The 12,179-nt window shown below is 36.5% G+C and overlaps 1 protein-coding gene and 1 long non-coding RNA gene across 2 annotated transcripts; one reads left to right on the top strand and one right to left on the bottom strand.

Moving 5' to 3' along the window:
- Window positions 1–449: 449 nt before the first annotated feature.
- On the bottom strand, window positions 450–2,072 carry LOC107826982 (scopoletin glucosyltransferase). The gene is given in 1 exon segment (NM_001326177.1): window positions 450–2,072. A coding segment is annotated over 1 exon segment (1,431 nt). The 5' UTR covers window positions 1,974–2,072; the 3' UTR covers window positions 450–542.
- Window positions 2,073–5,050: 2,978 nt separating this feature from the next.
- LOC107826984 (uncharacterized) lies at window positions 5,051–11,901 on the top strand. Its single transcript, XR_001657396.2, has 2 exons — window positions 5,051–5,209; window positions 11,408–11,901. It is a non-coding gene; the product is annotated as an uncharacterized LOC107826984 (long non-coding RNA).
- The last annotated feature ends 278 nt before the right edge of the window (window positions 11,902–12,179 follow it).

Genomic DNA, 12,179 nt, shown 5'->3' with positions numbered 1-12,179 from the left:
TATTGAGATAGCAAAATATGATAAATATTGTATAGTTTTCGGGAACTTGCATTTTTTATTTAACTTATGGGGTATACGTGCCAAAGCACATGATTCTTGAATATGATCACTTTTGGAGAATTTCTAGTTTCCCACACTTGAGCAACTCCAATATGAGTCTTAACAAATGTAAAAGTTAAATTCACATTGGTTATCTATTTTCTAAGTGGATAATAGAATTTTTATCTATATTTAATCCATTTTTAAAATTTTCATTATCCAGCCTATTTTTTTTTAGATAAAGTGAATGAAGAACTGATTTTTTAATCCATTTTGCCACCACTGTCGTTGATTTTCTGATCTCATTTTCGGCTGAAAATAATCTTACTATCCCTAAATAAAGGAGAAATGGAGGCAAGGGGTTCTTCCACATATCATCATTGCAATTATAAAAAGTGACAAAAAGAAATGTTTAAATTAGCACATACAGGAAAAGCACAAAAACAGTACAGAAATAATACCAAGTACGGAGTACTACATTTTTTTTTGTTGCTATTCATAACTTAATGACCAGTGGAACTATATGTACTTATATCTTCCAACAAAGTAGTCAATCCAGTGTAAGATGACCCTCCTTCTTCAATAGCCTTTCTTGCCATCTCCTTATACGCTTTAGCTCTGTTTCTGAATCCATCTGCTTCTTCACTCACCATTACTCTCTTTATTGCCTTAGCTATTGCTTCTCTTTTCACTCCTTCACTAGCTGATCTCTTCCATTGTATCGAACCAACACCAGCTCCAGTTTTCAAAACCTCAGTCACTAACTTCTCATTGAAAAATTGCTCAGCAAATACAGGCCATGTTACCATTGGAACCCCTCCTGAAACTCCTTCTAGTGTTGAATTCCAACCACAATGTGTAACAAAAGCTCCCACAGATTCGTGATCAAGAATTAGTACTTGGGGTGCCCATCCTCTTATTATTAAACCTTTCTCTTTCGTTCTTTCCTCGAATCCTTCAGGCAACCAATCTTCGTTGTCTAGTTCTGTTCTAACAACCCAAATGAATTCTTGTCCGGAAGCTTCAACTCCCATAGCAAGTTCGTGCAGTTGTGATGCAGTGAAATTCGCTACGCTTCCAAAACAAATGTAAACGACGGAACTTGGTTTCTTCGAATCAAGCCATTTCAAGCACTCGTGTTTATCAATAGAGGATTTCTTTCCTCTTTCAGCTTTATCTTCAATGTCCCTGTTGCACATCGATAGAGGGCCAATAGCCCAAGCTCTTCTACCCAGCACCTTAGTATAATGCTCAACATAATCTGTTTCAAGCTCATAGAAACTGTTGAAAACAACTCCATAGCTCTTTGAATCTGATTCCCTGACTGTTTTTATCATCCGGGTCATAGCCGTCTCTTCCCCAGATCGCTCAAACGGAGACACCTGGGTTCTGGTCAGCTTAATTTCGTGAGGCAAATCCGGTACAACAAAAGTTTCAGAATCTGAGGACACATTCTTGAAAGGCTTATTTAGCCTGACGCTATTCTCAACACAAAGAGCAAAGAAGCTTGTGCCATGAAAGACTATTCTTGGAATGTTAAATTTTGCTGCAGTATCAGTAGTCCAAGGAAGGAACATATCTGAAATAAGACAATCGGGGCGACATTCTTCAATAAGCTGTTCTAGTGGTTCTTGCATCATAGCTACAGCTTTGAAAAAGTTTGGGAGCTTCTCATCTGAAGGGATTTGATCGAGGCGTTCGCATTCTTCAGGTAAGCCGTTTTCAACAGCTGGGAATTTGATCAAACGGATTTCGATTTCGATACCCAAATGCTTGTTTCTTTGAATAGCTTTGGAGAAAACGAATTCATTGAGTGGGGTTGTGATTATAGTGGCCTTAACACCACGTGAAGCAAAGAGCTTCGCCATGTCTAGTGTAGGAATCATGTGGCCATGAGCCATCACAGGAAAGAAGAAAATATGGAGCTGACCCATTTGTGAAAATGCTTGAAAGAAAGAAAGAAAGATGTACTCCTAGTTTAGTAGCAGAAAATAGAAAGAAATATAAAGCTGTGTGGTTGTTTTCAGTTCTTGTATGATTGCATGAGTGTTTAATGCTGCAGTTACGAGAGTACTCTCACTTTATTTATACGTGGAATTAGTTGTGACTTTCGTTGAAGCTACATATTAGTATGAGTTAAGACTGACTTTTCCTTCAAGGAAAAAAGTTTTTCAATTATTTTGGTTGAATCAGAGTACGTACGTAAGCACTCGCGTGATTGATTTAACAGGCAAAGACATAGAGCCAATCATAAAATGAAGATAAAGTGGTGGGGGCCTAGGGGTGGTGACTCCCAATTTCTTAGAGAAGAGGGCATTGTACGAATACAGATGATGAATGTGACATATGCTCTTCCGTCACAACTCACAAGTCGAGCGCAGACTCAATTTTTGCCTTTTTCGTTACCTTTAAGACCAGTGTTCTGTTCAAACACGAAAACTTTGTTTAAAGTTTTAACTTTGAGATAGATCGTGACATTGGATCCTAGATGTGCAATTTACGAGTCTTCTAGAAGAAGCATTTTGTTCATTAGCTATTAACTTATTGTAGCAGGAATAATTACCATGCAGGGGAGCATCTGATAGTATATCCACTGGCCGACTCGGACATTCTTCTATAATTTAACTGAGCTTTCACTATTAATAGGCTATTTGGCCAAATTTTTAAAATTAACTTTTTAAAGTACTTTTTAAAAAAGCGTTTTTGGTGAAAAACAGTTTGTGTTTTGCTAATTAATTTAAAAAACACTTTTGAGCAATAATTAGTATTTGATCAAGTTTTTGAAAACTATTTTTAAATATTTTTTTTTAAATGCTTATCAGAAAATTAATAGAACAACCCTGCATATAAGAGAGATGTTACTCGTAACTTTTTATGTGGGATCTCATAGCAAAAGTTGCCCTCTCCAATTGTAAGACTACAATGACCTTGCGTCACACATTATTACATTTTAATTTCTTCTGACTTCGTTAACCAATTTAGATGTCCAAGTAATTATAACACATAGGCCTTTAGGCAACACATCTGGGTAAGTTTTCGCTCAATGTGTTAATCACAGCTGTATGAACATTCTTGACATACCTTCTGCCTAGTGGTCGAGTTCGGAAATTTTACTATGGGAAAACACACTAAGAAGATAAAAGAAAAATCAACATATAGTATATATATACATAAAATTAAATTTTTGACCTAATTAGATAATGTGATTTTTCAGCAAAAGGGAGTCAATAAACACCCCTCAGCATAAGGTGGCTCCGCCCCTATTTCTACCAAGTGTTGTCGTCTAACACCACGGATTTCAACCACATCATGTAACGACGTAGATTTTGGGGGAGTAACAATAAGACGTACAATACATTTTCATTCATAAACAAAAACATCCTAACACTTAGCACACCAAGAGGAACCTACTGACTCAATACATATATATAATATTTCTGTAAATCTAGATGTCATATATATATATATATATGTAATTTATAAGTTGTAACAAAAAATGGTTTAATATATATGCACAAAACAGAATCTGTGAGCACAACTTTATATTAAGAAAGCGAGAGAATATAATAGATTCCTATTGTTTTTCGATTATCGTCTCTGCAGTACCATTCTTAAACTCCTCATACCAGACATAGATAAGTTCCAATCATTTGTTACTTACAAAATTAATTTGCTTAACACAAAGAATTAACAGTTTTTTTTAAAAAAAAGACACTCCCTTCCACGGTAAGTCCAAGTATTATTCTCAAAAGAAACATCGGTGAAATGAGCCAAAATTAAACTTTGAAGGATAGTAAAAGCAGCAAAAGTTAATCCAGAACTAAAGTAAGAATTACTTGGAAACGGTTAAGAAGGTGCATAATTAAGTTATCTAGATTGCTTGAAAAATCAAAAGACCAGAACCTTGTCACTTTTTTTGTTCTCTGGTATTAATTCTTTTTTATATACCTTTGAGGATAAGATATGCTATATAATGAGAAACCAAAAGTTCTAATTGATTGATCCTAATAATTTACTAACAACAATTACAATTTTTTATTACCTTCTCTTATTTGACAATAAATAAGTAAAAACTGAAAATATATCAAATAATTGGTAGATAAAGGAAAATACATAATTTATATTCCAATAAACAAAGTCATTTTGCATAAACAGACACTTGAATATAATTCCAAAAAATATCACAAAAAGATGAGGCCTCCAACCATTTGACAAATAAAATTATGCCAGGATTGTTAAAATTCACAACCCATATATCTAAAAATCTTTTTGCAGTGTAAAGATAAACTTGCCAAGCTCTCCTCTTCTTGAAATTTAAGATCGTGACCACCACCATGTAGATAAAGTAGAAAAGATTATCTCCAAATATCATTTAATAGGAAATATATAATAAAGAAAGGAATATTGGTAAGAATATTATAGTTAGAATATAAGGATCATTGGATTTTTCCTCTCTGTGCCTCTTTATCGTACACTCGTACTCCTTAAAAAGCCTTGCCCTTGAAGCATACATCGTCATTGGCTATCCAATATTAATCAACACAAATACTTCAAAGCTTGAAATAATCTTAAATCAACTGATTTTGTTTGATCAGAATTGGGGCAAAAGTACAACCTATATAATCAGTGTGATTTTCAGTTACAAGTTAATTAGTTAATTATTCTTTTTTATATTCCATAACTGAAATCCTCTTATAATTGAGCATTAATTACATCTTTTTATATTCCATAACTGAAAACTTCCAATAAACCTCATTTGTTTTCCTTTAGTTCACTTCCGTGGATAGTAAATGCGTTCTCTGTATTAAAATAGATAAATAAGTTTCTTGGCTAAAGAAAGGTGCCAAGTCACCTATTTTATTTTCTTATATATATAAGGGCAAAATAGTAATTTACTTTTATTCTTTTTCCAAAAGGCATGCACTACTTTCTGTAAACACGTGTCAAAGACGAGACATCCCAATTCATTTCCCTCTGTTGAAAAAATCATTTCACTCCACTGACCGTGAGCGTGAGTCATTATTCATCATCTTCTTCTACTCTTCTTTTTTTGAATCACAGCTTCCATGGCAGCCATATCTAACCTTTAGCACCACTTTACTTCAAAGTCTGACTTACCGCTTCGTTCTTCCCCTTTTGTCCCTCTCAACCTCTTTTATTTGTTCACCTGGTAAGTATTCTTGCATTGGGGATTGTCCCTTTTTCTTATCGATTTTTTTTCTCCTTTATTCATTATTTATTAGTACTATTTATCATGGGATTCTTTAATTCTACTTTTTGTGTGTCTTATTATTGTTGTAGGTCTTATTCTTGGTCTTTCTCAAATTTTCTTGAATTCTTTGAGTTTTTATGAATGCCTATTCAGCATATTCAACTTTAAGGTTAAGGTTAGGGTATATGGGCGGTGTCTGATTCTGTACATGCATCTTCTCTTTTCAATATTTTGTATCAAATTTCAGAACTACCGGTATGATGGTGTTGCCTTCACTTTGATTATGGACCAATTACTGTCCGATTCTTTTATGTTCACTTCCGCTTCTTCTATCAACTGACCATGTACATGCATGTGATCATTCTTTATTGTATTGTGCAATTACATTTTAGAGATAGTCATCTAATCTATTCTTTATTTATTTTGTGTGATCTTGGATCTCATGCTCTATGGTCTTTTGGCAATCGCACCTTCTTGCCTCTATAAATATTATATGCTTGCTCTTAAAAATTAAAATTAAAATAGCATCTTCGCATGGAAAGCTACAAGAGTTGAACCCTAAAGTTCAGCCAACAGAGGAATCGATCCAAAAATCAGAATCTGACAAATCAGTGAGGCAAATCACTCCAGCTTCAGGGGTACAGCAAAATCTAGTCCCAATACAGCTGGCTAGCTGGATACCAGGGACCTCGAGTCAGGCTGAGAAAAGGGAAACCCAGCAAGTTAAAAATGGAGAAGAAGTTCATACCCGACCTGCCCGGAAATTGACCTTTGCAACAGAGACGCCACATGCAACGCCAAAACTGGCAGAGGTGGTGAAGAATAATCGAACACAAAATCAAGGTATGAAACTCAAATTCTATCCTCCGGTGATGAAAGATGGGATCAAGGTTGTGCAATTGAATCAACAGGAGATTGATAAACAGAGGTAGAAATGGCAATGTGCGCTTATTGGGTATGTGTTTGGAGGAACCCCAAAATTCAAGGAAACGCTTCAGTTTGTATATGGGGTTTGGCATTTTGTGAACACACCTCGGGTCTTTCTACATGATGATGGGTACTACATTTTTCAATTTGAATCTGAAGAGGACAAAGCCTGCATAATACAAAATGGGCCTTACACATTTAGGAATAGGCCAATGATTCTGAAACAATGGAGTCCAGAATTTTAGTTGCACAAGGAAGCAATGCGTATATTACCAATATGGGTGTGTTTCCCTGGATTGCCACTCCTATATTGGTCTTGAGGAAAACCTAGGGAGAATTGCTAGCTTCCTAAACAAACCTATGTGCACTGATGTTCTAACAGCTAAAGGTGAAAGAATATCTTTTGCAAGAGTTCTAATTGAGATAGATATCACCCAAATATTACCTGAATCTGTTAATGTTGAAGTCCGAGATGGTGGTATTTGGACCAAAAGATTGAGTATGAATGGAAGCCTACTCTATGTCAAGAGTGTATGCAGGTTGGACATAAAAAGGAGAAGCGTCCAAAACAGAAGCAGGGACTGCAAGGCTTTATCTTGAATTCCAATCAAGATAAACACACTAGGCAAGTATGGCAGCCTAAACCAAAAGCTAAGACAGAAGAACCAACATCTCCTACAACAGTGATACACCAGGAGGAAACTCAAACTGCCCCTTCCCAAGTTCACACTCCTACAACAGTGATACACCAGGAGGAAACTCACACTGCCCCTTCCCAAGTTCAATTTAGAGGGAAGCAAGTGGTAGTGTTTCAAGGAAGTAAGGAGATCCCACAGTCAGATGAAGAGTCAGATAATGAATTGGATCTTAATCAATTCAGTAAGCTATGCTTAAAGATTGGAGAACCTGCAAGTAGAAGAACTAAGGGGAGCAGAAAAAGTAATACTGGAAAGTTGCAGAGGGATGGTCCTATTGCCAAACCTCCCCCATGATTTTCTGCTCATGGAATATTAGGGGGCTTAACAAGCCCTTTAAGCAAAAAGAATTCAAAAACTTTTTGCTCAAAAATAAAATTGACTTAATAGGATGTCTAGAAACAAAAGTTAGACAAAAAAATGCCAAAACAATTACTAGAAAATTTCATACAGATTGGAGGTTTCATTATGATTATACTCAAGTCCCAAATGATAGAATATGGCTATGCTGGAGACAAAGCTGTGTAACTGTTACTATTTTGGAAAGTACCCCACAGGTGGTACACTGCTCTGTTGAAGCTAAGAACTCTCCGTTCCAATGCAAGATGTCTTTTGTATATGGTTACAATACTACAAGGGGGCAGAAGGGTACTATGGGAGACACTAAGGCACATTAGCACTTATACTATTGAGCCTTGGATTATTCTTGGTGATTTCAATGCTATTCTCTCCACAGAAAATAGAATTAATGAGCTGCCAGTACATGTAAATGAAACAGTTGAATTTCAATCTTGTGTCACTGATATTGGACTGGGCCAAGTTAATAGAAAAGGTTGGCAATACTCATGGTGTAATAAGAGAGATGGAGATGATAGAATTTATAGCCATATTGACTGGGTGATGGGTAATGATAAGTGGTTTCAAGAATATGGAAATCTAGAGGTTGTTTACTATAATCCAGAATGCTCAGATCATACTCCCATTGTTATCAGAACATTGATCCCTCGACAAAAGTTGAAAAGACCTTTCAGACTCCTCAATGTACTAATCAAGCAGGACTCATTTAAGGAAGCTGTAAAACAATGTTGGGATCAAAACATCACTGGATGTCATATGTATAGACTATGGATGAAGCTTAAGGCATTGCAAAGTGAAGCAAGGGTTATGAACAAAGAGATGTCTACCAAAGAGATTAGAGTTGAAAAATTACAACAGAGGGTGCAGGAAGTGCAAAACCAAATGGCCAATGACATGTTCAATAATCAGTTAATAGCTGAGGAGAAAGAACTACTTACTCAGTTGGAAAAGTGGATGGGAATTCAAGAGCAAATACTAAGGCAGAAGTCCAGAGCTACATAGATATCATATGGAGATGCCAACACCAAGTATTTTCATGCACAAATGAAAGCAAGACAAGCCAGGAACATGATATCTTCTATTTGCAATGATTAAGGAGTCCTACTCTCAGAGCCAGATTTGGTACAACAACAATTCTTGGAATATTATAAGCAGTTCCTGGGAGATGTTGAGTCACTAATGCCTTGTATTGATACTACTATTGCTAGAGATGGTCCACGCCTTTCATTGATCCAGCCGCAGGAATTACTAAAACCAGTTACTAGAGAAGATATAAACCAAGCTGTTAAAGACTTTCCAAATGATAAAGCCCCTGGTATAGATGGATTTACAGCTGAATTCTTCAAAGCACACTGGGAGACAGTAGGAGAAGACATGATTAAGGCCATCTTACAATTTTTTGACAATGGTAAACTGTTAAGGGAGGTAAATTGTACCACAATCACCTTGGTTCCTAAGGTTTCTTGTCCATCTTATGCTAAAGATCTCAGACCTATAGCCTGTTGTAGTACAGTCTATAAGATTGTTGCAAAGGTGCTAACTATAAAAATAAAACTCATGGTTGATTACCTGGTGGGCCCATCTCAATCTGTATTCATTGAAGGTCGAAATATTTTGGACAATGTGATTATAGCTCATGAGTTAGTGAAGGGCTATGGGAAAAAAAGGAGTATCTCCTAGATGCCTAGTAAAAGTAGATATCAGAAAAGCATATGGTTCTCTGAATTGGGACTTCATGAGGCAAGTGCTAATGGAATTTGGATTTCCTCAGAAGCTGGTCAATTCGATCATGAATTGTGTTTCTACCGTCAGCTATTCATTGCTTCTAAATGGTGGTCTAACTTCTATATTTCATGCTAAGATAGGGTTGAGACAAGGGGACCCCATATCCCCATATCTATTTGTTATAGCTATGGAGTACCTAAATAGATCCTTGAAGCAACTAAGGAACAACCCTGATTTTAACTATCACCCGAGATGTGCAAAAAAGGAAATAGTTCATATTTGCTTTGCGGATGATTTACTAGTGTGTTGCAGGGCAGACAAGGTTTCTATTCTACTCATGATGCAAGCATTTGAGCACTTTTCTAGTGTTTCTGGACTGAAGGCCAATCTGGAGAAGAGTTCATTCTATGTTGCAGGAGTGACACAAGAGTTTAAAGCTCAGATAATGCAAGATAGGCATTTCACTATTGGGGAGATGCCATTCAAATACTTAGGTATTCCATTGTCTTCAAGGAAACTTTCTATTCATCAGTAGACTAGCTCCTACTAGTAAGAAGCTGTTCTCGAGCCAGGTTCCCTAGATCCACGTGTTCCTAGCCGGGCCTAAATGGATGAATGAAGAACGGCGCCCGGGTAGACTTCAAGGAACATAAGGGACAACTAGTCCTCTCTTACCTCGTCAAGTCAATATGTCTTCCACTAATTGGTCTTGACAGCAATTCCTGCATCTGACGTCGGATCTCCTCATTTTCAAATGGGGATAAGCGAGAAGCCGCTTTGCAGGGTAGACTCGCTCTTACCTGCAACTAAATCTGCTTCTATACCCTCCTCTTATCTTAGGGGGTAATCAAGCCGGTACTTGTGGATTCAGGGCGGCATCAATAATTGCTAGAATTCAATGTTGGACCACTAAGTTCCTATCATACAGTGGAAGAGTGCAGCTCATCAAGAGTGTACTGTTCGAGATGCAGACATATTGGGCCCAAGTGTTCCTACTGCCTAAGAAGATTTTGACTATAGTGACAAATGTATGTAGGAATTTCTTGTGGACTGGGAGTAATGAATACTCAAGAAGAGCCTTAATAGCCTGGAGTACAGTATCCTTCCTAAAGCAGTTGGAGGAATAAATATATTGGACTTCTTTACATGGAATAAAGCTGCAAGCTGTGGGCAGTGGGTAAAAAGAAGGACAAACTGTGGGTTCAATGGATCCATAGTATATACATAAAGGGCAGGGAGCTGAACAATATGCCATCCCCAAGCCAAGCCAACTGGTTAGTGAGGAAGATATATGATGCAAGGAAATGGTTGACTTAATCTGGGAATGTGATGGACTGCCTTGAATCATTTGAAGATAGAGAAAAGTTCAGCATCAAGAAGGCCTATCAATCCTTTATACCTACATCTCCAAAAGTTTCATGGAAAAGTTTGGCCCTAGTGAAAGGAATTATTCCTAGGCATTAGTTTATTCTATGGCTAACAGTTCATAAAAAGTTATCAACAGTGGACAGACTACAAAAATGGGGAATTAAAGTGATGCAATACTGTGTTTTATGTAACACAAATGCAGTAGAGACATTGGAGCATCTATTCTTTTGTTGCGATTATTCAAAGCATATATGGAGCTCATTGCTACACTGGTTAGGGGAGAAGAGACCAGTCAGAGGATGGGATGATGAGGTCATGTGAGCATCCAAGAGAACTAATAACTCTTGAGCAAGAGCAGGTATCATTGGTTTCTTATTTGCAGCAAGTATATACCACATATGGGCGGAGAGGAATGCAAGAAGATTCAGAAATCAGAGACGAGAAACAATTGGATGGCCTGAACAGTTACCCAGTATAGATGTTAAAGAGTTAATCATGTTATCACTAGTTATTGACAATAGTTATAGAAGTTAGCTAGATAAGGAACAATTAGAATAGTTATAGAGATTACTGAGAGCTGACTCATGAGTCCAATGAGTCCTTTGTACATATTACTTTTTAAAATTAATTTATGCGAGTAACGTGTTTGATGAATTTTCCGAGCAAAAGGAAGACTTGTGTGTCGTGAGAGATTAGTTGCAAGAGTTGGTTGCTTTTAGCAGTATGTTGCTAGGCTGATGAAGCCGAACTCTGGGTTTCGCTCTGTTTACCGTGCCTATGCTTTTGTCTCAATGTTCTGTCCCAGTGTCGACAAGGGGCTACCACATAAATGTTTCTACAATTACCTTAATTTCTATGGTTCTTTTGTTTGCATGTGTAATTCTACGGTAGCAGTTTTACCATTTCTCTAAATTTTTGTTGACATGAAAAATTAGAAATGATTATAGTTTAGTAGATATTTTTCCCCGTGATATCTGTTTTTTATGTAGTAATTTTCAACAAAAAGAAAAATGATAGATGTTTGTATGTTAGGAAGTCATGCTTTAGGTGATTTATTTTCTCCATGGCATCTGTTAACTTTCAGGTGAGTTATTGAGGAAGAATTGATGAAAGTTGTTGAATTCTTTGATGTTGTTGTGAAATTGGCAGTGAAATTAAAGACTGAAAAGGTAAGTTTTCCACTATTAATCTTTTTGTTGTATGTACTACATTTTAGAAAATATAGCCTATAGCCACTAACTCAGCAAGTTGAGTTGCAAAGTCGGAATCACAATCACGCCGGATCAGGAGATTCTTCAATTTCCAAGCCCTTCAAGTACAATTCCACATTCTTTACAGAGGCTCTGAATTTTGGGTCGCTTTTTCTTGGAAAGAGAATTTCAGTTTTTAGTTTTGTCTACCGATATTGGGCTGTGACTGATTTTGGTGTTGTATTTGTATTAAGTAGTTGTTTTTGGATAAAAGTTGCAACTGTAGTATTGGATACAAAAACCAAACTTAGGAAATACTTCACCTCTAGATTGAACTTTTGTAACTGACTTAGCTTTCTTCTAATATATTTAATATTTCAATTGCAAACTATTGAATTCGGATTTTTGGATTGAATAGAGGGAAGCAATAACTTGACAACATGGTTGTTATCATACTCATAATAATTGCAAATCTGAAATTGGGAGGATGATCATACAAGTATAGGGTGACTGATGATGATTGAGGTCAGTTAGGTGATCTATAGGCTCATATAATATCATGCAATATGATTGAACTCTACTTTGGAGTTCCTGTAATGTGTGGCTTTTTCCTCTGGATGTTTTTTCCTTTATAAGGTACTATGTGTGATTGTTTGAGGATCGTGA

The sequence above is a fragment of the Nicotiana tabacum genome, chromosome 7 (assembly GCF_000715075.1).
Source record: "Nicotiana tabacum cultivar K326 chromosome 7, ASM71507v2, whole genome shotgun sequence".
Lineage (NCBI taxonomy): Eukaryota > Viridiplantae > Streptophyta > Magnoliopsida > Solanales > Solanaceae > Nicotiana > Nicotiana tabacum.
Note: the sequence above shows the minus strand (reverse complement) of the source record. Positions and strands in the feature narration are given on the sequence as shown.